The sequence below is a fragment of the Terrapene carolina genome, unplaced genomic scaffold, assembly GCF_002925995.2.
Source record: "Terrapene carolina triunguis isolate 2854851 unplaced genomic scaffold, T_m_triunguis-2.0 Scaffold233, whole genome shotgun sequence".
Lineage (NCBI taxonomy): Eukaryota > Metazoa > Chordata > Testudines > Emydidae > Terrapene > Terrapene triunguis.
This window is the reverse complement of record NW_020664584.1, coordinates 9,188,304-9,215,907: the sequence shown is the minus strand read 5'-3', so window position 1 is coordinate 9,215,907 and position 27,604 is coordinate 9,188,304. Positions and strand designations below refer to the sequence as shown.

General features: G+C 45.2%; 1 protein-coding gene across 4 annotated transcripts in view; it reads left to right on the top strand.

The window, feature by feature from the left end:
* Window positions 1-27,604, top strand: part of TOX2 (TOX high mobility group box family member 2) — a 264,503-nt gene that overhangs the window by 216,813 nt on the left and 20,086 nt on the right. For all 4 annotated transcript variants that reach the window (XM_024194567.2, XM_024194565.2, XM_024194564.2 and 1 more), the window contains 2 exons: window positions 2,561-2,788; window positions 27,159-27,239. In XM_024194567.2, the coding sequence (XP_024050335.1) occupies window positions 2,561-2,788; window positions 27,159-27,239 (309 nt within the window). The remainder of the gene's footprint in view (window positions 1-2,560; window positions 2,789-27,158; window positions 27,240-27,604) is intronic.

The following is a 27,604-nucleotide window of genomic DNA, read 5'->3' as shown; positions in this document are numbered from 1 at the left end:
TATGAAGCAGTGCCAAAGGGAGTGCCCAAGGCCAAAGATCAGACCCTATAAGAAGCAGAAGTTTGGTGGTGACACTAACTAAAAAGGGAAGCTATGGATTCTGCCTCACTGGAGGCTGAGTCTTAGACTCTCTTCAAGAAGAACTCAGAGAGAATGAATTCAGTTCTGTTATGGTACAGGGAGTGGACTAAATGGCCTGCCCAGCACAGTGATCTGATGAGACTTGGTAATCACAGGTAACAAAATGCAGCCCTGATCCCGTAGCCTTCTGCACTCAAAACTCCCCTTTGCTTTGGTCAATGTTTAGGTAAGCAAGGAATGCAGGAGAGGGCCTGTTCTCCCTTAAAAGCTCGCCAGATGCTGCAGATAACTAAATAATCAATGTTACCTCAGTCTTTTCAGTGCTCTCAAAGTTCATGGACTGCTGAATGCATTCAGATAGCCGAGTCTACTTGTTTAACACAAAATTGGCAGGTCTGTAAGGATAAGCGCTGTGTATAAAGTGTTTTCATAAAAATATACTACAGTTTACTTGTGAATTCCCCCAGAGCTGCTACTTGCCCTGTTGTTGTGGAGTGTGTGTGTGTGTGTGTGTGTGCATGCGTACAGGCCCTGCACTAGTAGAGGGGGAAGCAAGCTGCCTTTCAAAGTATAGATGTCCCCAAAAGGGCACAGTGCTCCAGTGCCGGTAGTGCTTGTGGCCCCTGCCCGGGACTGCTCCGGGGGGCGAGATAGACCTGGTGCAAAGGAACCCAGCACACACAGTCAGAATGAGGAAAGTTGGGGAATGGCTGATAAAGATGGACCATGACTTCGCCAGGGTGAAATCAGGACAGGGACGAGTCTGAGAAAGGGGCAAGTGAATTTTGGAAAAATGTGTGCGCTGCTGAATGAAACCATCTGGAAAGCAAAATGAACGGGGAGGTCACGGGCAGAGGAAATGGGCAGGGCACAGGGAGGGAATATATGAGCCTCCATGGGATGGTTAGGGGAAATAAGCAAGAGCAAGTGAAAGTATCTGGGGAGCTGTTTAGTGGAAGCCATGCGGGAGGTTGTGTCCCTAGGAGAGAGCATGAGGAATGTGGGGATACATCAGGCTGTCATTTTAGTCTTGGTGCTCACGAAAGAGAAGGAGGGAAACATGCCACACACAGAGAGGAATGTACTGGGGGACAGGTAGTGAGAAGCTCATGAAACTACATGACACAAGCACAAGTCAGAGAGAGAATTGCAGTGACAGTTCCAGAGCTGTACACCCAGCATCCCACAATGCAGAAAGAGGCGGTGAATGGAAAATATGAACGCCTGGGCACAGCTGGAGGGGAGCAGAGTGCAAAATGAGAGAGAAGCTAAAATGACCCTCCCCCCCATATTAAAAAGGGATCAGTGGAAGAGCTATGGCAAACTCAGCCCAATGTATCTAACATACGGACTGGGAAAGATTCCTGAATGACTGTTCAAGCATGCAGTCGGAGGCCAGGTGGAACTTTGGAGGAGTTATTCCACAGGCTACACCAAGGGAGGGCCTGCTTAACTAACCTGACTAATGTCTTTGGGGAAGTGACAATAGGAGCAGCATGGGGTGAAATAGACGCATTAATCGGAATTTCCAAAGGCCTTCAATACACTGCTGCTTAAAAAACTGATCTACACTAGATTAACAATGTAGTATCAGTGGTGAAATCCTCAGGGGCGTAAGGAGCTGGCTGGTCACTGAGATCAGAGAGTGGTATTGGTGAGAGATCAGGTGGGAGGGAGTTGAAAAACAGTGTGTGCTGGCCCAGTCTTGTTCATACTATACACAGCAAGTACATCAGGCACCTCGAGGTGGGAATAACCAGCAAAGTGCTCAAGTGGTTCAGGATGGCAGTAATGGGATACCTGTGTTGGAGGGCGGGGCTGAGTAGCTAGGGGAAAGCCCAGCAGCTGCCTGCACTAGGCCTGCCCCTAGCCAGGGTTATTAGTTCCTCACTTGGTTGAACACTAAGGGTATGTCTACACTACGGGATTAATCCGAATTTAGATAATTCAAATTTGGGAAACAGGTTGTATAAATTCGATTGTGCACGGCCACACTAAGCACATTAATTCGGTTTTTAACCACATTAATTCGGTGGTGTGCGGCCACACTACCCCATTTATTTTAACCACATTAATTCGGTGGTGTGCGGCCACACTAACCCTAATTCGAATTAACAAAATCGATTTTGGCGCTACTTCGCTCATCGAGGTGGAGTACAGAAATCGATTTAAAGCACCCTTTAATTCGAACTAAATGGCTCTGTAGTGTGGACGGGTGAAGGGTTAATTCGAATTAACGCTGCTAAATCCGAATTAATCCCGTAGTGTAGACCAGGCCTAAACTTCACAAGTTATTTGTACAAGTGAAAGGCATGATACTGGGGAGAGAGTCAGGTTCTGGTGCCAGGCGCCATCCTGTGCCTATCATGAGTGCTCTTCCTTCATTGACCTCCTGTCTCATCATTTTCCCAATACTACCAGAATCTTCAACTCCAACCAGAGAGAGTTGGTCATTACTGGGTCCCTTTTGGTTTTACAGGTTTCTGGAGAGAAGAGACCATCAACAGACCTGGGCAAGAAACCCAAAAGCCAAAAGAAGAAGAAAAAGAAGGACCCCAACGAGCCCCAGAAGCCTGTGTCAGCTTATGCCCTGTTTTTCAGAGACACGCAAGCAGCTATCAAAGGGCAAAACCCAAATGCTACATTCGGAGATGTTTCAAAAATTGTTGCATCAATGTGGGATAGTTTGGGAGAAGAACAAAAGCAGGTGAGTTTCTGATCTGGTTGTTACAGCTGTTGAATTGGTTTTGTTTTGCTACATCTAGCAAGTTAGAATCTGGCCCAGCAAGTTAGAAGCACAGTTTGGAGCTTAGGCACCCAAAGGGGTATGCACAAAAAAGGAGGTTATTTTCAGGAGTATTGTTGAAGTGCCTTTTGCCACTAGAAGCAAGGCTTTAGGGTTTGCATGCACAATTTTGAGCTCCTAATTCTGTACAGCAATTGTGTGACCCGGCCCCTGGATAATTCCAGTGGAGGTAAGTTCTCTCCACACACAAATCTCAAGAGCAGCTATATCCTAACGCAGTGCAGCTGCAATGAATCAAAGATAGTTTTTTATGGACTTGGCCTGGAATGCTCACAACCTGCTGCATGCCATTTGATAGAGCTGTGATTCAGAAGCCACTAGTGAATATGTTCTGAGTGCTTCTGTCCTTATCGCATCCTCCAGTGAGCACACACAGATGGAGTTCCTGCATGCAACAGATTTGTTAAAGTTTTGTATTCAGAGCCTGACCTATCAAAGCTAACATTACAACTCCCATCCCACCACACTGCATGTCGGAATTGCAGCTTGCTTGACATGTTGGAGACCTGCTAGGTGATCAGCTGTTAACACCGTGCATCCGCTAGTCACATCTTTACTGTTGCAGTTCACAAGTAATTAGCCTGGCTGGCAGTATTTGTGATAGTCCCTAAATGAGTATGTAGGGAACACACTGATTGCTGCAGTAATATTAACTAGGGCACAGAGTAGAACTGTATGGATTTTAATGGCAGTTACTCTACTGGGGTGAATTAGAATGATGGTGTCAGGTCAGATTAGGTCCAAGGCTGTATTATTGCTCTGACCTCCATAGAGCTGGTGTGGGGGTGATGTGCCCCAGCCTCCCTCTCTCCCTGCATGGATCCCCTGGCTCCTGGGGCACTCCCTGCAGACTGCAGGGAGGTAGACACGTTCATGGAGGTAGCTCAGGCTCCTACCACTGGGAAGGGATAGAACCACACACAGAATGTCTCCCACCTGTGCAGGTCAGGGGATATGATCAGGCTCATACCGTTGTAGTGTCTAAGGGAAGATAGCTTGAACTTTAGCGCTGAGCTGCTTATGCAGTGTGCAGTCTGCTTTGCACATTGGAAAACATAATCCCAACTATACACGTACAATGATGGGGTCTAAATTTGCTGTTACCACTCAAGAAAGTTCTTGGAGTCATTGTGGATAGTTCTCTGAAATCATCCACTCAATGTGCAGTGGCCAGGGCCAGCTCCAGGTTTTCCGCCGCCCCAAAAGACGGAAAAAAAAAAAAAAAAAAAAAGCCGCCCCCGCGCAATCGCACCGCTCCACTCTTCGGCGGCAATTCAGCGGCAGGTCCTTCGTTCCGAGAGGGACTGAGGGACCCGCTGCAGAATTGCCGCCGAAGACCCGGACATGCCGCCCCAATAGCGGTCGGAGTGCCGCCCCTTGGTATTGGCCACCCCAAGCACCTGCTTCTTTAGCTGTTGCCTGGAGCCGGCGTGGCAGCGGCAGTCAAAAAAGCAAACAGAATGTTGGGAATCATTAAGAAAGGGATAGATAATAAGACAGAAAATATCATATTGCCTCTCTATAAATCCATGATATGCCCACATCTGGAATACTGCGTGCAGATGTGGTCGCCCCATCTCAAAAAAGATATATTGGAATTAGAAAAGGTTTACAAAGGGCAACAAAAATGATTAGGAGTAAGGAACGGTTGCCATATTAGGAGAGATTAATAAGACTGAGACTTTTCAGCTTGGAAAAGAGATGACTAAGGGGGGATATGATAGAGGTCTATAAAATCATGACTGGTGTGGAGAAAATAAATAAGGAAGTGTTATTTACTCCTTCTCATAACACAAGAACTAGGGGCCATCAAATGAAATTAATAGGCAGAAGGTTTAAAACAAACAAAAGGAAGTATTTTTTTCACACAATGCACAGTTAACCTGTGGAACTCCTTGACAGAGGATGTTGTGAAGGCCAACATAAGAGGGTTCAAAAAAGAACTAGATAAATTCATGGAGGATAGGTCCATCAATGGCTATTAGCCAGGATGGGCAGGGATGGTGTCCCTAGCCTCTGTTTGCCAGAAGCTGCGAATGGGTGACAGGGGATGGATCACTTAATGATTACCTGTTCTATTCATTCCCTCTGGGGCACTTGGCATTGGCCACTGTCGGAAGACAGGATACTGAGCTAGATGGACCATTCGTCTGACCCAGTATGACCGTTCTTATGTTCTTTGTCCTTTACAAAGAGACCTTTCATGCCATTGGGAAGGAGAGGAGGGACTTTCCTTTGGGAAGTAATTTCATTTGAATAATAATAAACATTATTTAAGACAATAGAAATCTCTCGTGCGCATGCAAAAGCTGGGAAGTTCTCAGGGCTTGTTATTACAGCTAGTCATGTAAAATATGCCTAGACAGGAGACAGTTTTGATGTGCTGATTCACTGTTTTGGGGCTTGCCTATAAACTACAATAGCTTCTCGCCACATTGGCAGCCTCAACTCCAATGTCAAGACTTCAAAAAAGCCCAGGAAGCAGATCTTCAGTGTAACATCACACAGGGAACTTCCCTGCTCTGTAGCCATCACACAGCCCACAGTCTGTTTCACGCAGCGATTTCTAGGCTCAGTTTAGCTATTCTTGTTGATGTTGAGTTAGTTACAAAAGCCCTGTAATTGCCTATTGCCTATTGCGAAGACCCCAGGGCACTCTTTTTTGGTAGAAAGTGTGTCTTTTTATCAGAGGGGGAGAGATCTGACATTTTGTGCGATTGGTCTCTGAATCCAACCGTTCGGAAATTCACCATTCTCTCCTAAAGCACAGAGCCCTCACTTTAAAGGCTTGCTGACAGCTTAGACCTCTATCTCTGAGTTCCCAGTGCTCCCACTGCCAGGATTCCAGGTGGCTACCCTTCAGACAGGAGCAGCAGATATCTTTCGTTTCAGTTGGTTCCGTCTATGCTGGGAAAATAGCCCCTGTTGCTTTGGGTCAGACACAAACAACATAGATGTTTTTCACTCCAGTGGGGTAAAAGGCATTTTATTTAACTGCAAAGATTCATGACTCTCCACACTAGTGTTGTTTGCCAGTCTGCATGAGGCTTCCGTACTGTCTTCAGTACCATTCCTATTGGTTATTCCTTGATGTGTTTTATTTTCTTACGTTCTAAAGAAATCTATAACCTGTATAAATATAAAAATGCCAATTGAGAGAAGTACATCATTCACCCTGAGAGACTGCAAATGACATCAGAACAGGGGGGTCAGGGGGCCATGCCCCCCCACACACTTTTTATCTGCCATAAAGCCGAGCGATGGGGAAAAAGAGAGGGGCCTCAGGGGAAAGGGCGGCACAGGGGTGGAGCCTCGGGGGGAGGGGCCTCAGGGGGAAGGGGTAGTGTGAGGGTGGGGCCATGGAGGGAGGAGTGGGAAGGGGCGGGGCTACTGTTTGGGCACTGGTGGCTCCCCCACTGTTAGAAAGCTTCCACCACCACTGCATCCGAAACCCAGAATCAGTTGAGAAAATGAATATTCAGATGACTTCTAAATTGTGACTAAAAAGGATTTTTCATGCTTCCTATCCTTTACATGATAAACCAGATGGTCAGACTAGTTCTGGGGGTGCTGTCAGAATATGCATAGGTCCTTTTCACACGATGCAATGCTGCAACCCTCAGTCACTCACGTCAATGAGTGTTTATTCAGGCAGAGTCCCACTGACTTCAATGAGATTACTAGCATTGTGATCAGTGGTTGCACAATCGAGCCCATATTCTGGTTATTATTTACCTAATGGACTTTAACAGCTAGGGTATGGTGTGTAAAGTCTTGGACATCCCTTTCTATGGCAATGATTGTTTGCTGATCCAATCCTCTCACCATCTCTCTGCTGCTGTGTCTTGTCTCCTGAATACACCATAACTTCTTATTACTAAACAGCCTCAAAGTTCTCCCCCTAGGTAAAAAGTACTCTGTTCCATTTCTCTGACCCTGCTCTCACTTAACACATTCACCTCTGCTTTGCTCCTACAGCCAGACCTCCTGGAATTCCTCTTGGCCTCACACCTTCTCTGTCCTCTTACATCTTAGCTCTCTGTAAGGTGTCCAGCACCATCCTCTTGCTGGGATTCATCCTGGCTTTGACCAGGCCTCTATTGAAATTCTTAATCCTGAAATCCTTATCTACTAGTCTTCCTAAATAATTACTCTCTGTATTTCAGCAAGTCCAGAAGGTTGGCCTGTGGAACTCATTGCCACATGATATCATTGAGGCCAGGAACTTAGCAGGATTCCAATAATAGTTGAACATTTATATGGAAAATGAGAATACCTAAAGAGATGATATTAAGGTTTTTTTTAAATAAACAGAGTTGTTCTAGGAGGGATATAAACCCCCTCTGCTTCAGGGCATAAGACAACAACCACTAATGGGGGTCAGAAAGAAATATCGCTTGGCAGCAGGCTATCCCGCAACTGTCTATTGCAGGGCTTCTTGCACTTGCCTCTGATGTATCTTTCATTGGTCACTGTTAGGGACAGGATACTCAACTAGATGGACCCCGAGTCTGATATGGTCTGGCAATTCCCATGGTCCCTATGAATGTTTTCTTTCTTTCCAGGTCTGGGAATCATACCAGTCTTATCCTCACTGTCACCTTCACTTTGGCTCCCCCCTATACAGCTGTTAAACCAATTCAGAATGGCTCTCCTACATTTCAGATCTCTCCAGGGCCTTATTCCACCTCCATATCTCTGACCTCATACCCATCTGCTCCCTGGCTTCGGCTCTGATTTCAGTTGCATTGGTGTAGTGCAGAAGTAATCCTGGTCAAGGTAACCAAGACAAAAAACAAGCCTACAGACTCCACTTCTCCATTCTGGGACTTCTTTCTGTCTTCCTCTTCCATGCTGTCCACAGCAGTTGGTGCCTTTTGCATAGGCTGCACCCTTCATCTGGAAATCGGCCCTTCCTCCCCCCCATCTCTAAGCCATGGAGCCACTTTCACTTTTAGTTGTTAATACTCTGCTTAAAAGCTACCTTCCCCTGTAGCTTATGGTTGACTCTCACAGTAAATCGTCTTACGACACCATATGAATTAGGACCCTCCAGGAATGTAATGGGCTTCATTTACCCCTGATATAACCCCATTAACTCCAGAGAGCCATGGGAGAAGACTCTGCCTCCCAGACTATGGAGCAGCTGCACAAAGGCCCGTCTGGCCCAACGGCTGGAGTAGACCCCAGGGGCCCTCCCTTCTGCAGCGTCCAGTGGAAGAGGAGGACAGGAGGATTCATGCAGCCCACGCATGCCCCCCTCACGCCCTTGTGTGCTGCCATACCAGAGTCCATGCCCTGTAGTCCTTCCACCTCCCCCTTACACAGCTGAGCTGCATCAGTTCTGCTGCCGAGAGACCCTCCGCAGAGCAGGGGTTGGATTTGCCCCTAGGTTTCTGTCCGCTCCCATGCACAGAGCCAAGGCATATCTGAGTTATAGATGCACAGAAGAAACCCAGCCTAGGCTTCTGAGACAGCTGCTTTCTCTGCCTTTATTCTTGCCACTTAATTTCAGCCCTAACTGCATCTTCCTTTCTTAATATGTTAAAGATGTCTCTGTGGATGGGAGACCCAATTTCAGCCCAGCCCAGCTGAACATTGGGTTTACATAATGGAAACACTGGTGCAACCCCTGACTGAGCAAGGTGCGAACGCTCAGCTCTAATTAACAGAAGGAATTAAACCAGCCCATTTTTCTTGCCTGCTAATTCTCCCTTATTTTCTTTTACAAGAGAGCAATGGCACTCGCCATTTCTTTACACATGCTTTATAAGTGGCTCAATTTCTCTCTCTTTCTAATTGATTTAATTAAGTCATTTGTTCCTTGTCTGAATGCTTAAATATTAACTTCCTGGCTTTGTCTCCATCTGTATACATTTCTCCTCCTACAATTACCCCGTCCGCCTGAGGCCCTGGCAGGGAGGACACTATTTATCTTTGACTCTGGGGCTGCACTGGTGGTTTGTGAGATGGGGCACGTTTGCTCTTGAAGAGTTTGGCTGGATTATGGTTTGTTTAGTCCCTATTTGCTTTCTCTTGGCCAAGCTGCCAGTATTTCCAGTCTCCTTCGTTTACATTCCTAAGCAAATGCTAAGGAAAAAAAGACAGGTTAAATTAACACAATTTCTTTGATATATGAAAACACTGGTGCTTAAAACATACAGTATATCGGGCCTTTCTTCTAAGCATCTCAAAGCATGATACAATCCTCCTAACTGTAAGGATAGCTAAGCACTGGAACAAATTATTTAGGGAAGTTGTGGAATCTCTGTCATTGGAGATTTTTAAGAGCAGGTTAGACAAACACCTGTCAGGGATGGTCTAGATAATACTTAGTCATGCCTCAGTGCAAGGGGCTGGACTATCAAAGTCCCTTCCAGGCCTACATTTCTACGATTAATATATTAACTCAAACATTCCTTTGTAAATAGATAGGTAAGCATCATTATCCCTATTTAACAGATGGGCAAAGTGAGGGGGGGAGAAGGTGAGTGGCTAGAATAGTTAGCCAGTGAATCCTTGGCCGAAATAGAAATAAAAACCAGGAATCCTGACTCTCAGCACTCTCTTTACTAGGCTACAGTTCACTAGATCCTCTGAAAAGACTCTTTAGAGTTCATTACTGGTTCTAGTACATGGCTAGCTCTAGAGACATGGATGTTTTTTAAATGTTTATAAAGTATCTGAAAGAAATTTAATTTACATTGTTTTGCACATGGAGATAATCTCTCAGTAAGGTCCATGCAAAGTATGAATTGCAGTCTGCCACACAACCCAGTGTTCAGAAAGACATAACGTTAGCCCCATAATAAAGGATTCCTTACAACAATTAAAAAACTAGACAAACAACGAGCCAAATCCTGAAGGTCTTACTCAATTTTTACTGAGTTCTTGCTCAGACAAAACTCCCATTGACTCCAAAAAGGGTTTTCCTGCATAAAAACTGTGGATTTAGGGATATGTCCCCAGAATGTTACTGTGTAGCTGGCATAACATGGAGAACCCAACCTTGCATTCCTTGCACACACACAACTCCCATTGATGTCATCAGAAGTTTGGGATCTGCAAGGTATGGCGAATCAAGACTGTAGATAGCTGATGTTCTCAAAAGCAAAGTAGGGAAATGGAGTGTAGATGAAATGACTAGAAGGTGGTTGAAAGACCATACTCAAAGTGTAGTTGTGAATGGATCTCTGTCAGACTGGGAGGATTTATCTAGTAGGGTCTCACAAATGTCCAGTCCTCGGTCCACTGCTATTCAGTATTTTAATTAATGACTTGGATAATGTAGTGGAGCATATGCTTATAAAATTTGCAAATGACCCCAAGCTGGGAAGGGTTTGGAGCACAGGATTGGGATTAAAAATGACCTTGACAAATTGGAGAATTGATCTGAATTCAACAAGATGAGATTCAGTAATGACAAGTGCAAAGTACTTCACTTAGGAAGGAAAAATCAAGTGTACAACTAAAAAATGAGTAATAACTGGCTGGATGGTAGTACCGCTGAAAAGGATCTGGGAGTTATAGTGAAGTGCACATTTAATGACTCAACAATGTGATGCAGTTTTGAAAAAGGCTAATATCATTCTGGGATGTATTAACAGGAGTGTCATATGTAAGATACTGCAGGTAATTGTCCCATCTACTTAGCACTGGTGTGGCCTCAGATGGAGTACTGTGTCCAGTTCTGAGAAAAGATGTGGACAAATTAAAGAGAGTCCAGAGGAGACATGCAAAAAGGACAAAAGGTAGAGAAAAACCTGTGAGGAAAAGTTATAAAATGGGGCATGTTTAGTCCTGAGAAAAGAAGACTGAGATGTGGACCTGATAACAGTCTTCAAATATGTAAAGGGCTATTATAAATAGTACTGTGATCAGTTGTTCTCATGTACTCTGGAGGGTAGAACAAGAAGTAATGGGCTTAATCTGCAGCAAGGGAGATATAGGTTAGATATTAGGAAAAACTTTCTAACTCTAAGAGTAGTTAAGCTCAGGAACAGTCTTCCAAGGGAGGTTGTGGAGTCACCATCATTGGAGGTTTTTAAGAAGAAAGGTTGGACAAATGTGTCAGGGATGGCTTAGGTTTATTTGCTCCTGTCTCAGCACAGGGGACTGGACTTGGTGGCCTCTCAAGGTTCCTTCCAGCCCTACATTTGTCTGATTCTATGATTTTAAAGAAGGCAAAAGTGCTCCCAGCACATTAGTCATATTCAGACAATATTTTTTTGCATCATTTGCCTCATTGAGCTTTCCACTTTTTGTAAGAGGATAACTGGACGTGAACTCCTCCCACAGCCTCTTGGACTTGATGGCTCTATTTCGCTGGGACACAGATTGCAAACCTTATCATTTCTTGTTTTCAGATGGTCTCAAAGCTCTCTCTGCAGGTGAGTTTTGGTGCCAGCTCTTCAAGAGAATGTCTAGGGTGAGGCAGGAGGGGAGGACTAAGGGCAGGGGTTTGAATCTGGTTGTCTGATGAGTCTATTCATAGCTGACCGGAGCCATTGCATTATTGAGTCACACCTTTCTGATACATGCTGACCATTTCACAGCACATGCCCATTAAGTATCACAAATACATTGATCTGTCTGTCCCATTATGCTACATTTAAAAGTTATATGGCATTGAGTGAACCCAGCCACCATCTCTGTGCTGGTGAAGGATGGTCCATAAATTCCTTGCCTGTGGCAGTATCTTGCCAGGATCATTACACAGCAGGGGTGGGCAAACTACAGCTCGTGGGCTGGATCCAGCCCGCCAGCCGTTTTAATCTGGCCCATGAGTTCCAGCCGAGGAGCAGGGTCGGGGGCTGCTCCATGCGGCTCCGGGAAGCAGCGGCATGGCCCTCCTCTGACTCCTACTCATAGAGGCAGCCATGGGGCTCCACTCTGCATGCTGTCCCCGCCCGGGGCAGCGTGCAGAGCCGCCTGGCCGCGCCTCCGCACAGGAGCCGGAGAAGGGACATGCCACTGCTTCCAAGAGCCACTTGAGGTAAGTGCCACCCGGAGCCTACATCCCTGAGCCTCTCCCCTGCCCCAACTCCCTGCCCCAGTCCTGAGCCTCCTCCCGCCCACCAAACCCCTCAATCCCAGCCTGGAGCACCCTCCTACACCCCAAACTCCTCAGCCCCAGCCCGGAGCCCCCTCCGCACCCTGAACTCCTCATTTCTGGCCCCACCCCAGAGCCTGCACCTCCAACCAGAGCCCTCACCCCCGCCCGCACCTCAAGCCCAATTTTGTGAGCATTCTTGGCCCGCCATACAATTTCTATTCCCAGATGTGGCCCTCAGGCCGAAAAGTTTGCCCATCCCTGCTACACAGTGTATCCAATCCCTCCAGGTAGAGAGGGTGGCCCAGTGCCAGTCCTCCTGGCAGGCAGAATCTAATACCCTCCCACAGCTGGCTGATTGGCAGTGTGTGTTAATTTGAGAGACACTGCGTATGGCTTCTCTACAAATTGAAATGAGACGCTGCTGTTTGCAACGTACCTCTGACAGCAAGCAGAGAGTTAATCCTCTCTCTCCTTTGGGTTGCTAATGATTATATGCACTGCAATAGCAAAGCTGTAGCCTTTTATTTGCCATTGAACAGGTGCTGCTGCTCCCACAAAGCAAATTTGCTTTTTTCTCCTGATGAAATAAGCAAAATAAAGGTTGCTTCCGTCCCATTTCAAATATGTTTTTTCTTTCTCCTCCACTAACTGAAAGACAAACACAGACTGGGAAACAGAATGCATATTATGCAAGAAAACCTATAATCTAGGAACATCTTTGATTAGAAGGCTGCTGTCACAAACGTGTATTTCTTAGCCTTTTTTTTTTCTTCTGGTTTATCACTTGTGCCTTTTGTCATATTGTTCCTTCTTCTTCTCTTCCTAGCCTCTTCACAATGAATCTTCATTTTCCCTCTGACACACTTGTATCTAAATTCCTCATTTCCTGCCTTTTTTTATTTATATCTGTTGCCTGGTGATTTGATCATGCTGTGGAATACAGGATTAGCAATCTCCCTGTCCTTGGGTACTGCTCAAGGACACCTGTTCAGCAACTTGCACCATTTCCTTCCCCTCCTTAACCCTTTCGGGCATTGAACTTGCCATGTGCAAATAATAATAAATATAATAAATAATAATAATAACTTTAAATACCTTAACCACTACGTTTACAGTACATTATAATCTTCATTCTTCAACAGCTGGCATGGCCTTTCCTAAGAGGCTTACGCTGGAATCTAAAGAATGTGACACTAAAAAAAAAAATTATAATACACACTCTTTGAACTTTGCAAATAGTTTAGCAGCTGTTCCTGTAAAGATAGCTTATACTTTACTCAAAAGTGAAATGCTAATTCAGCTATTATCATCAAATGGGGTACCTGCCACTAGTAATCCTCCTTCAGCTCCCAGCTCCCTGTATAATTCCTTGCCACAATGTTGTTTTTTTTTTTCATTAAACAGCTACAATCACAATATTAGAGAGAGGTTTAAAGGAGCAGGCTGATTTGACACTAACTGTAGCAGATTTTGAGGATTGGATTGAAAGGAACTCTTCTAATTCTGCAGAGAAGATTCTGTCCTGGAACAAGCATGGAGTTTAGGCAACCTGTCGAAATGCAGTCAAGATGCTGGAATCTAGTTAACGTTAGCACCATCTAGAAGAGCTTAGGTTATCTAGATAGGTACCATTCAGACACTACCTCACTGGACTGACTAGGTTCTAGTTTCGGACTGCTTCTTTAAATGCCATGCTATCCCATTATATTGAATGAATGGCAAATGCTGCCCTCCGTCGAGCTGGCCATGCTGTGGCAGGCTGCACGTTCTGCAGGAACAAGGGCTGGGATTTGGGAAGAGCCTGAACGTAAGTCGGCCAGAGACTGTTGCGTTGGGTTCCCAGGGATGAGGTGCAAAGTGCACTGCTCTCCAGTAGGGCTAGCTGTTGCACCTGGAGGGTGTGGCATGTATTTAAACGTGGGCAAAAAGGTCATGCTAGAATGAAGAAGGCAGTCAGAGCCTTTACTCCTCTGTCCCTTAAAAAATGGGAGGCAGAATCTGATCTCTGCTCTTCTTAGAATGCCTTAATGGTTCTCCAGGATGTCCCTGCTGGAGAGGGGAGTGGACCCTCGCTCCCGTTTGAGGGAGGCACAGTCCTAGCACTGGAATTGGCGCTAATAGCACAGGGTCCCACGGGACTGCTGTCATTACAGGGGGTGAGTTCTTGATGATGAGAGCCCTCACTGAGGAGCTCTGTGACCGTGCCCATCTGCCTCTGTAGGTGACGCAACAAAGGCCCTGTCCATGATACCCATATAGCTGTACCAGGGATCCGAACAATTTGGTTGTCCCCTAGACTGGCTACAAATGTAGCTCAAATCTGTGGTGCAGATAATCCTGTTTCATACCCAGGTCCAGCCTATGCTATAAGTCTGAACCAGGTCAATAGGCAAATTAGGGGGAAACACAATGGCAATGAGGTTCCCTGGCCTCTCGGTGTTTGTGCACAGAGGACCCCAGACCACATCCAGTGCTGTCCCTCTCAGTCAGCACGTTCACATTCTGGCACAGTTTTTTGAACAGACGGAACCCCCAAACCATTTTGGGCCTGTGCTAGAGGAAGCGTGTTGCTGAGATGAGACCCAGAGGCTTGCTGAATGGTTTGGGAATAATCGGCGTGATCCAAGAGTACCCTCCTGTCTTCATAGGTTAGGCCGGCAGCGCATCAAGAAAGAGAGCCATCTTCGGTTCCGTATCTCCTGCTGGCTAGGGCCCTGATCCTCTGAGGCAGAGAGCGACCTCAGCTCCTCCCTGTTGGCGCCAATGGGAATGGGGAATGCTCAGCACCTCACAGAATTGTGCCTAAGGCCAGCAGGGGCAGATGCTCATCCCTTGAGGGAGTTGAGTGGGAAAGATGCAGAATGGTGACCCCAATGGCTGATTAAGGAGAATCATAGAAGTGTAGGACTGGAAGGGACCTCGATAGGTCACCTAATCCAGTCCCTGGCACTCAGGCAGGACCAAGTAAACAAGACCATCCCTGTCAGGTGCTTGTCCAACCTCCCATTATGAGGTTCCACAACCTCCCTAGGTAATTTGTCTTAACCACTCTGCAGTTAGGAAGTGTTTCCTAATGCTTAACCTGAATCTCCCTTGCTGCAATTTAGGCCCATTGCTTCTTGTCTCATCCTCAGTGGATAAGGAGAACAATTTATCACCCTCCTCTTTATAACAACCTTTTACGTACTTGAAGACTGTTATCCTGTCCTATCCCCCCCAGTCTTCTCTTCTCCAACTAAACAAAGCCAGTTTTTTCAATCTTTCCTCATAGATAGGGCAATGAGTAGGTTCTAAAGGGATCCTGTCCTCCTTTCCTCAGCCAGGAGATTGAGGGGGAGGATGTACAGATAGGGAAAATGGGGGTCGGAGGTTCTGATCGTTGTGACTCCTTTCTCCCTGCTGTCCATGCATCTCGCTCATGCCATGCAACTGAGCTCCTCAGTTCCACAGAGCAAGAGAGCAGACATTGGCCCTCAGCCATCTGTCTGCCTGCCAGCCCTCCAAGAGCACCCATCGCTATCACAGTATCAAGGGAAGGAGCTGGTTTGCCTCAGTTTCATTTCCTTGGTGCAAGGTGAGCACTGCCATCACCTTGCCAGCCACCACTGAGTGAAATGCAGAGACTTGGCTGGCACTAACTCTGCTCCGGGGCCCTACCCAGCCTTCATATTCAATGTGATGCATGTTTGATGCTTTGATTCCCTTTAATTCCTTCTGTCGAGTGACATGCACGCCCTGCCCTCGCGCCCTTCCTCCGACAGCTCAGCTGTAGTTAGCTGTATTGATTGACTGAACCATCCTTCTCATATAATTTTTCTCCTCTACCATGAGCTCAGCCTCTCTGAGCTTGTCGCCTGGTTTAATCTCTTCCTGGTTCAGTGGTTCTTGTCCTGTTCCATCTCTTTACCATGAGCACCCCAGGACCCTACCTCATTCCCTATGTGTTGCCTTTGGTTTTCCAAGCCAGAGACCCCTGTCATTGCCCCAACAGTGAGAGAGAACTACATTAACCTGAAATATGGAGCCTGCTCCAAGAAGCTTTCAGAGACCAGGTTTTCCCCTTTAGAAAAATGTCATGTTCAGCACTGTCGGTAAACTCTGCCCTGACCAGTGCAACCTCCCTGAAGTCAGTGGATAGCACAGGTATAAATCAAGACAGGAGTTAGCCTTAGTTCAGTGCTACTCTATTCATCTCCAGCAGGAGGAACCAGGGCGAAGACCCCAGGGTATCATCATTACCTCCTGCTTGTCGCTTGTACATAAGCAGCCCCTGCTTGACTCCGGGTGACAGTGGCTGAATCGCCAAGGGCTGGGAGATTTTGTTTGGCTGAGATGTCCAGAAGGGGTTCTGCTGCATATTGAAAAGTTACATGAATTATGTGGCCTCCTCTTTCCCCCGCCCCCGTTCCCTTGCCTCCCATCCTCAATTCCCTGATCACATTCCCTGTGTCTCACTCCCCAAAGCCCTATCCTACCTCAGGGGAAAGACCCAAACGGCTCTTAGCTAACATGTTGATGGGAGCGCCTAGACACCTGCATAGAACAGAAAACCACAGATTTCCTTGGTCACTGCTGTCAAGGTCTCTGGAGTGGCCCATGGCTCTGAATGCCCACCTCAAGAAACAGGGCACAAACCCCCAACTGGTTGTGTGTTGTATACTTAGATTTCATTAACCAAGTATCAAGTGTGAACAAATCAAGCACCACAACAGCCTCAGCATGGAGCCACAGACAGTCCCCTTGGGCACTCCGGTCTATCTTGCTACCCAGGCAGGCTTGCCTTGGTGATAGATGGTCCCTTACACCAAAAATCACAACAATATTCAGGTTACTCCCAGTCCCTAAGAACCAGTCACTTACTCCAGGTCAAGTGCATCCTAGATCTCTCACCAAAGCGAACACTTGTAAGCAATCCTATAATAAACTAAAGGTTTATTAACTAAGAAAAAGAAATGAAAGAGTTATTTACAAGGTTAAAGCAGGTAAACACACACACACGAGTTACAGTCTTAAGTTCCAAAAGATGAGGGTCGCTGCTATAACATGCCAGCTTTATATGTCCTTTAGGGCTAACCCATGCTAAACAGCTGGGGACCCTTTGCTTATGCTTCAAAACTTCACCCCTCAGAGTTCAGGCAGCATAGGGATACAATTTCTCCTTAACAGGGATTTTTATTCCCTTCCCCCCAGCATTCAAACTGTGATGGGATGAGGGCGTAGTTTGACTTCTGTATTTGGGGAGACAAGGGGCTTAATAATATATATAGGTCTAACTTCTGGATTTACCGATTGTTAGTGGTAGTTAAATTACGGAGTACTTGACATCACAAATACAGTTTACATTCATTATTTAATCACCTTTTTTTTTTATTTTCACTTAATTATTTGCCATGTATTATCAGCTACCACTTAAAAAGGAGCATTAGCATAAAAACAAATTCTTGAATAAACAGAACCAAGCACTTTCATGTAACTATGAATCATGTCTCCCTGGTTTTAGAGTTACATAAACATTGTCTTAATATAAAAATACTGTATTTATCTTAATGTAGAAGCAATCATCTTTCCCTTTGGTTAGCTTTTCTCAGTTTTAGATAGAGTAAAACGGACCTAAGTTAAAACAGAGTAATATTTTACTCAAGTTAAAACTTTTAAAAGTCACAGAGTCACTTTTCCATAGGTGTTTTGCGTCATCCTATAGAATCTAATAGAAAATTATCTCTCTGCTATAGGTTTTTAGCGTAATTTCTCAAGGTGCTTGATCTAATTCCCATTGAAGTCAATAGGAGGCTTTGGCAAGGTCTACACTCCACACCCCTGAGCGACATAATTATATGGACCCTCTCTCCTCCTTCCTCCTCCTCCCCCCCCCCGTGCAGACAGGCAGAAGCAACCAACAAAGTATTTTATCCATTGGTGCTTCACAATGGCTTGTCTGGTCTCTCCAGGCCTTTTGCTGGGGAGGAGATAACACTTCTTGTGGTAAACTAGCATTTCACACTTGGTAATGCTTCTTCCCAACTGTGGGGATTTACAGTCTTAGCAAACATGTTAATAGATACAGAGCAAACACTTAAACATTACCTTATAAGATGGGATACAGATGATATACGTAAGATTAATGCATGCAGCATCCTACAATCATTTCATAAAGTCTAAACGCATTCTTGTAACTCTAATATCTATTTTAACAATACGAACACACAGGCAATCCAGACTGGTTTCCAGCTATGCATTTGTCAGTGTTCAGTGAGGCCCAGGAGACTTGGCATGAGCTGGCACTTGGTCTGCAAGCATCACAGTTAAATTTTCATGTGGATAAATACTGGAGGCTTATGGAAGTTGCATTATGAAACCATTGAACATCTGAAAGTTGCTGGTTTGGGGTTTCATTAAAAACTTGAAACTCAGACCAGGATCAGCACAAGATTCATGAACAATGCTTTCAAGTGACCCTGGGCTTTACATCATAAAACAGGTGAAATTCACCATTTCACAGAGCTTTCATGCAAAATCAGGTTAAACTCACCAGCAGTTTTGAGTGCATTTTTGAGGCTTGGGATTCAGTGGGATTGCACGAATCTGAGAGCAGAATATAGCTCATTGTGGCTACATTACACTCAGAAATGGACACGTTCAGTATGCTAAGTAGCAATATACAGTACCCCTGGCAAAATTCTTGTGCGACATTCCCATATAAATACACTGCATGGGGAGTGGAACAGAGTTTATACTAAATGGATAAATCACCCAAGGAAAAAATTACTTGCTCAGCAGAAAATAATAGATCACCCATCTAATCAGAGACATCTGCTCATTGGACCAGATACATCACTTACTGACAGGGTACTGCATATATCACCTGCAGGATATAAGAGAGTCTGAGGCCTGTTGTAAACTTATATTACATTTCAGCCACAGTGAAGCCTAGACTTGTTGGGAACAATATACAGCACAGTGTTGTCAGGCAACCTGGCCATAATATTGACCAGTAATAGTGTTTATACAGAGAGCTGGCAATGATGAACCGTGGTAATTCAGTGGGGAGGTAATAGGCGACAGTGAAATGACCTGGCTATTTCTAGCGACAGGGTGATGCTAGACTGGTACAACTAACTGGAAGCAGACAGCAAGGCCTTGTGAGTGCCATCCAAGGCTTTTGCACAGTTCTTCGTGCCCTGAGGGGAATACGGGCTGGGGGAAGCGGAATGTTTCTCCCTGAGAACAGAATGAGTGAAGTTCCCTGGAGAGGTAAAGTGATCTAGCAGTGCTGTATGGTGAAAAAAGGAAGGCTTGAGCTTCTCTTAACATAGCCCCAAGAGTCTGAGCTCTTCTCCTCAGAGAGCCAAGACAGAAATCTAGTGGGTGCTTGTTACATCCTTGAGATTCTCCCAGGATACCTTAGGTTGGGTGCTGTCTTCCTCCCACTCCTTACCCAAAACAGCTGCTTCCTCCTCAGCTGAGGGAGGAGGGGAAAGAGAGGACAGGCCCATGAGAACCGTTTTTCCCACTCCACCCTGTGTGCGAGTTACTTAGCTGGTACCATGCGTTCTGGTCACCAGCCTCCCTAGCCTGTGGACCCATCCTCACTGCACTGGGATACGCCATTCCTCCAGGCCATGGAGTGGGTATTTTCCCAGTGAGTGACTGCAGTTGCATGCACGCACACACACCGTGACCACACCATCCATGTCCAGTCATTCATGTCAAGCCAGGCTTACCTTGCACCACTGTTCTTTTTCTTCCTCCATTAGCTTACATTTCATTGGCATCATATCCCCGTCTTCCCGTGCTTTCTGTTTCTAAGGTCTCTACTCAGCAACATATTCCCAAGTCCACAGTAGTTCTAATCGTTTGAACCACCGTTAACACTAGGCTCAAAGAACGAGTCAGGGGCTGCACACTCACCTCCTACGGGGACAGCTCCAAACCCACATTATAAGCTTGCTCTGTCTTTAAAGCCTCCTAGCTGTGATTTCACCTTGGCTTTTATTTTAATTACATCGTGATAAACTGCTCCAAAATATAAAAATCTTTTGATTTGTCACCACTGGCATGAAACAGAGCACAGGCCAATGAAAATAACATTCCCTGGGTTTATACCAGGAGTGCCCTCTTCAGCCAACCCACAGTACTTGTTATCACCAGCATGGGCACTTTTTACTTTATTAACACTGCAGTATCTCAACCGTACTATGTAATTTGGAGGCTGCTCTCCCACAGTGAACCCTCAGGCCGGCAGTTCTGTCTGCAAGATATTACACCTGCACATGTAAGTGCCCCCCAGAGGCAAACAACAGAACAAGGCTGGGGCTTTCCAGACCTGGCATTGTCTTGCAACAGTATCTGAGGAGAAAAAACAAACTTCTTCCACACCGTAAGGGCTGCAGTGCTTTTCTGTGTTGATACAAACCAGCAAGTTTTCTTGCTCCATGTCACTTAAGGCTGCTTCTACTTGGTATGGCATGTACTCCTTATCTACTATTCATGGCATTGTTATTAGAATACATTGCCCCTGGGGCTGTGGAGGATGTTGCCCAGGAAGTCGGAGGAGTTGTCCACCTGGGAGACCTTGGGGTTGACGGTGGCGAAGGCCTGAGTGGGGAGAGAGCCATCAGGAGTACAGAGCAGAGAGGACCAGTGCCTGCAGCCCCAAATGGCCTGCATAGGATGGTCCATATGGAACTGCCACTGGGCAGTGAGGATGGTAGGGCCATATGGAGGATATTGCCCAGCCAGGATGCACAGCTGCAGGCTGTATATGGTTATAGTGTGGTAGGATAGTTCATATGGAGTTATACTTCCCAATGAGGACCATGGTCAGTCTGGGTTGGTGGCAATGCTGGTAATGGTCTCTATGGCTTTATATAGCGATACAGTCACATTCAGAGTGGGGAGGTGATGGGGGAAGGCTGGTCATTATTGGGTCATATGGCCTGGGGCAGGATGGGCCATATAGAATTATGTGGTGGGGGTGCAAAGGGAGAGCAGTTTGATCCTCTTCATTATGAAGTGCACCAAATTTGCAGTCAGAAATAACAGTAATACTGAACTGCACCTTGTTGGAAAGTAACTGATACATATTTGGTATTTAAAACAAAACAAAAAAACCCTCCAGATTTCACCAAAAAACTAGACTTTCTGGGCAAAGACAATCAGTCAGTTGGGTGGTAATTGTCATTGTAAAATCAATCCCAGCTCCTGGATGGATGAGGCGAATGTTTCTGTGGTAGTTCTGGGTTCCTTTTCACCCCCCACCCCACTTTACAAAACAGCTTCTTTTCAAACAACAGGGCTGGAATGGACAGTTTCTTGATACTGCTACTCCTGTCATTCTGTGTGTGCGCAACACAGAGCAGTTCCGCGGGCGTCAGCAGGGTTTGGAATAATTGTCTTCTCTAATTAACTGGTTATCAAACAAGAACATTTCATTATGGTACAATTACTAGCTGCTTTGCTGAGACACAGAGGTGTCAGGATTACGACTCCAACATATGCTTCTTACAGCTCTGATATTTTTTTTCATAATCACTAACTGTATTTGCTTCCCCCCCCCCGCCATCCTCCACCCCCTCCCTTAATGACTAATGAATTCTGCTTACGAATAAGCAAAATAAATCAGCAGGCATGGCAGATTATCAAGGAACACATGTAAAATATTTGGAGCATCTTTAAATCTGATAAATGACTTTGAAATTAAAATCCCTGGGAGAAAATGTGATTTAATTAGAAAGTAGCATGGTTCTGTCAATATTTAAATGAAAACTTTAAAAGGTCATAAACACTGCTTCAAAGCTCCTTTAACACAGAGGGGTTTTAAGCGGCTCCGCTAGGATCTGCTGTTTACACTTAAGGCCTACATTTTCAAAGTGTCATGCAGTGTTTTTAGCCACAAGACTCCCATGGCTCAATGGGTAAATTCCTGGCCCCACTGAATGGGAGTTTTGCCATTGACTTCAGTGAAGCCAGGATTTCACCACAGGAAGCCAGGTCTGGGCTGTGACCTAAACAATGTTGCCACCAGTTGTGTTAACGTCATGCTGAATATGGTTTAACGGTCAGCGTAGAGCAGCTCAGAGTGTCAAGACAATTGTTGGTCAGCGTGTTCGGACATGGTGACATTTTGTCTTGAGGATCACGTGGCTAAACCCACACACACATACACACAGGCCTTTGAAAGCTACTTCAGATAGTTTCCTGCTGAGTGTTTCCAGAATCACCTTCCCCTAATGTTACTCACCCCTAGTGGATCTAAGAGATCTCAGATTCCAGGACTTGGCAACAACTTCCCAAGTAGCACATGCCAAGAAGTCTCCCCACCTCCCCTATGTGAAGGGCAAGCCACATGGCTGCTGTGTGAGAAGGACTTGGAGGAGGATGCTTCAGAAAGAGCGCAGACCCCGGGAAGGCTCTCAGAATATATTAATCTGCGACTTGCTGCAGTCTCGCAGCGCTGAGCTTCCGGATGCCTCGTGTTTCCTTAAGAGTTCAGCGCACTTCACCATCGATTAAGGAGACGAAATGTCGGTGGGGCTCCCCTCTAACATGCCACCTTCAGGAAGAGGATGAGTAGCTCAGAAGTGCAACTTCTCCCTGGAAATGACCATTTCAAGTGTCACCACGGTAAATGTGTCAAAAGGAGAAATTGCCTGTTTATTTTTAAAACAAAAAAAATCTCTTGAGGGGCTTCTGTAGGCCTGAGGAGGAATAGTTTGATGTCAAGTTGGTTCCACGCTTAACCATAAAGCAGTTCTTCCATTTAGGAACCACAACCTTGTTGACAGCCACTTAAATAGTGCACCACATACTACATGCCCCAGTATTACATTGCAACATCAGCGTAGAGTAGGGTCGTAAATGTAGTGCAGCAGCAGGAGACCATTATCCTGTGACAAAGTTCCCTTCTGTTATTACTGCTTCTTAATATGAGGTCTCTTTGTTCAATTATCATGTAATAGATTGCTGCAGCAACCACAAGTTACTAGCACTTTCAAATACAAGAGAAGACGCAGTTCCTGCCTCAAATTGCTTACAATCTAAAAAGACAAAGGCAGATGAAGGGGGTGGGAAAGGGCTATAACACACAAGCAAAGTGACTGGGGTGATAAGCACGTTGCTTATTAGTTATTTGTTTCTTTTTGTTTGTTAAGTTAAAAACTCTCAATTCCCCTCCCTTCCCCACTCTCCCAAGCACTAAATTGCTGCTTCTCCGTGTGTGCCATGACAATAGTATCCACTGTCACTGAATGAACTTCCATGCAGCGTTTGAGTCAAGAGCACTTTTAGTTTATGTGCTACCAAAAACAAGAAAATCCCGTCCTAGGTATTTTACAGCAGCATAAGAAGAAAATAAATATGTTTTTGATTAATCACCATCAGATATGATCACTGTTATGTACTGACTTGAGAGAGGGCGATGGATATTTCATTGTTATACCGGCATCTGATATTGCATTTGAGAGCATGCATTAAAAGCAAATTCCTCAGTATTACATATTTCTTTATACAAATCAATGAAGAGGACATGGGATTGAAAAGCCCCTGTGAAGAGGATGGCATCCTTCATGCACTGGGACCAGATGAGCGTTTTTCTGCACATTTTGGAAGAAACAATTTCAGCACTGAAATCACTTCTGATTAGCTTTCATCCAATTTTCAGCTTTTACACGCGAGATGATCTTTAAAATGTCTGCCTTCCAATCTTGCACTCAGATCCTTTGTTAGTGAATCTGAGTTGAAGCAATACGTGTCTGCAGCATGAATAAAAAATAATGTGTTCCAACTGGAACCGTCTTTCCTGACACTGTTTTAGACACATGCGTGCACACCCAAACATACACACATCAGTGTGTGTGCAATGTATATATGTACGTGCATATATAGGTGAGGCTGGCAGCACCACCTACTATTAAGGTTGCCTGATACTATATAGCATATAGGCAGTGTATATGATGTATATTACACAACAAAAAATACGTTAAAAGCAAATAAAGGCTGCAAACTCTAGCACTCAAAAATTAGGAAATGTCCGAATTAACTATGCCTCTGTATTCTTAATTGGGTTCCTATATATGTATGCCAGACATCACACAGGAAGTCTGTGAAGAATGCCCAGCTCTCCTGGGTTCCATCAGTGCCTTAACCACAAAAAAGCATCCTTTCTAATTCTGTTCTTGCACCATCCACTCAGTGAACTGAACGAGGCAGGGACCATGTAGAACAAATGTCGTGTAACTAAAGATTGTATCATAATACATCCTTACTAAGGGGGAAATTAAGATTGCATGGGCAACCTTGATTCTCCATTTCTCACTTTAGAGGGCTTGACTTTGCCATTTGAATGGTCTTTTAGCATAATTTTTATATCATATTTCATGTTTTGTAAGTGAAAAGCCAGAAATTTCATCCTGGGAAACCATATTGACTCCTGCGTGATCTTTAGATCTGTGGGGCTGCTAAATATGCTCAGTGCACATGAATGTCTGTGGGCTGGAACACCTTCTCAATTCTATTCACTTTACTGGAGGTTTTGCGTGTGCAAGGACTTCAGGACCAGGCCCAATGTCTCCCAGATTGATCCTTTTCAGAAGTGTAAAGAGAAATGATCCCATTCTTAGACTATGCATTCAACCTAGAGCAAGTATGGTTTGTAAATTACAATCCTAAGGAAAGAAAAAGCATGATACAAAACCTCTTTTTCGCCTTTCTGGTACTACTGGGGTAGGGTGACCAGATGTCCCGATTTTATAAGGACAGTCCCGAGTTTGGGGTCTTTTTCTTATATAGGGTCCTATTACCCCCCCACCCCCGTCCCGATTTTTCATACTTGCTGTCTGGTCACCCTATACTGAGGCCAGTTATTTGAGCTCTCTCTGCCCAGTGTGGTAATACTGCGGGACTGCAACAGCTATCAAGGCCGAGAGACCAGGCATAGTAAGACAAAAAAGATCAGGGAGTGGACAGACATGACACAACGGGACATGCTAGGCAGCCGCCTTCAGGGTGTGCAGAAATGTGTATGAACTCAATGGTAAAAACGTTATTTACTCTTTTGCATTTGACTGTAATAAAATACTCATTTGTAACTGGATGGTTATCTTCCAATCCAGCCGGAGTAAGGGGCAGCGCAGGGACCAGATTGTGACTGGACCTTGAACAGCTTAATCTCCCTTCCAGGCTGACTCAGCTGCACTGGCCAACTTATTGGGAGCATGGGGGTGGAGCTCTGCCAAATCCCTGTCCATCTAAGCCGGGAAGGGCATAGCAGCCCAGCAGGGGCTGCCATCCCTTTGCACAGATCTTCGGGTGCACATAGCCCACAAAGGGAAGAAAGGGGGCTCCTTATAGCTCCTTGCCCCCTGGCAGGCATGCAGCTGGGCTCACAAGAGAGTCCTTGGTCATTTACATTACTTGACTATAATACGCGATGCCACGATGGAAACACGTGACGAAAAACAACTGAAAATCTCCTCTGGACATCAGCATATTTACTGTTGTAAAGTTGTTGTTGTTTTGAAAGCAGAGTTAAATGCATTCAAATCTGTTCTAACTGAAATTAACTTTGACTTGTTCGATGAGGGATTTGGGTTTCATGCAGGAGGTTAGTAGGTATTTTATTTCAGTACTTTCCTCCCTGGCCCACATTTTTCTTTCATTTGAAAATATTTTTCTCACTTGATAATTTTAGCTGGTTCCAGTTTGGTCCTTGGGGGCCACTGGGGAATTGGCCTGCATGAGATAGGGCTGTATTTCTGTGTCAGTTCTACAAACAGCACACCAGATTCTCCTCAGACTTATGCTCCTTGCAACCTATTGACTTCATACTAAGGCAGGGGTTCTCAAACTGGGGGTCAGGACCCCTCAGGGGGTCACAAGGATACTACATGGGGGGGTCGCGAGCTGTCAGCCTCCACCCCAAACCCTGCTTTGCCTCCAGAATTTATAATGGTGTTAAATATATAAAAAGTGTTTTTAATTTAAAAGGGGGGGTGGCACTCAGAGACTTGCTACATGAAAGGGGTCACCAGTACAAAAGTTTGAGAACCACTGTACTAAGGTTTCATGAGTGTCATTCTGAGCTGAAAATTAGCCCAGCACAATACAGCTAGAGTAAAACAATTATTCTTATGGTAGAGAGAGACTAGTTATCAACAGTTGTTAAAGTCTGGCAAGCTCCATTTAGTGATGCTGATTCTCACAATACGTAGTGTTTTTCTCAAAGCCTCAATTTATGGAGAATCTCAGCATTCATTTGAAAAGGAAAATTAAGTTTCTAGCCCTCAAGGTTGCAGAGGAAAGCTTGAAAACATGAGCCTTAAAGACTCAAAAGTAGAAGGCAAAGAAAAAGAACCCAAAATTTAGGATTTCTGAAATTGTGATTTTTAAACCAATCTCATGATTTTGGGGGGCCTAACTCATGATTTTTTAACATTTGGAATTTGCAATGTTGGGAGGCTTCCTTATACTGAATTAATTTTTCAGATTCTGTTCTCATTCACACACGGGGTAACAGTATGGAATGACTCCATTGATTTCACACCAGTGTCATCCAGAGCAGACCTCCTCCCACTGACTCCATGACACTTACTCCTACCATGAAGACTTTCCCCATGTATTTCAATGAAATAGACAAAATCTCACTCATTCAGATTGCCACAGCTTGACAGCCCTGATGGCCGTGAATCAAAGGGTGATTGAAAAGGCACCTCTCTCTGAAACAGGTCTCTGGCTAGGGCAGATGGGTAGCATAGAACCCTGTTGGGATTCTGTTTTTTGTAGTAGATTTGCTCCATTAACAGGGCTGTCCTCCTTTGGCATGCACCAGGAACACAGACCTCTCTGAACCATGAGAGAGAGGCTATCTTTACCACCCCTAACCCACTCTCTCAGATACCATGGCAAGGAGCACGTACAAATACCTAGCAAGGTTCAGATCCATCCCCACACACACACTTCCCCAAAATTTGAAGGTGTTCAGATCTAGGGGTTTATTTGGGTCAAATTTCTCCTCTCCCCCCCCCCCCCCCCCCGGCAGGCACCTCAATGAGAAACCTGCTTTTCCTGCACACTGTATTTTAAGGCCCCATCCCTGTTCCTTGTAACAAAGCAACACAGCCCAGTGGAGACACGGGCGATCTGCAGAGGGTGAGATGTAGCAAAGCCAGACAGCACCCGGTTTTGCATTATTAATTATTATTCATTGTTTGGTCCTTTCAGGCATATAAGAGGAAAACAGAAGCCGCGAAGAAGGAGTATCTAAAGGCTCTGGCAGCCTACAGGGCCAGCTTGGTTTCCAAGGTAACAGACAATGTGTTTCATACATGAGTCTCTATGGATGTGGCAATGACGAATTAGCTGGAACTCATGGAAATCTCTGGGGAGGAGCAAGTTTATAAGAAATACACTGTAACCGTGCTATCAAAACTAATATCAGTGTTAAATACCTTCTGGAGGAGCTAAATGAAATGCTCTGCAGCACGACTTGAGCGTACACAATGCAGTGTGGGTGCCAATTTTTTTTCCTTAACACACCAAAATAAGATCTCATTTATTATGGCACGTTGCAGTGTTTGAAGGCAGGGCTGCCATGATCCCTCACTGCAGTTGGATTGCTCTGTAACCACACTGAGTAATAACTGATTTGCAGCTTTAGATAGGTTTCC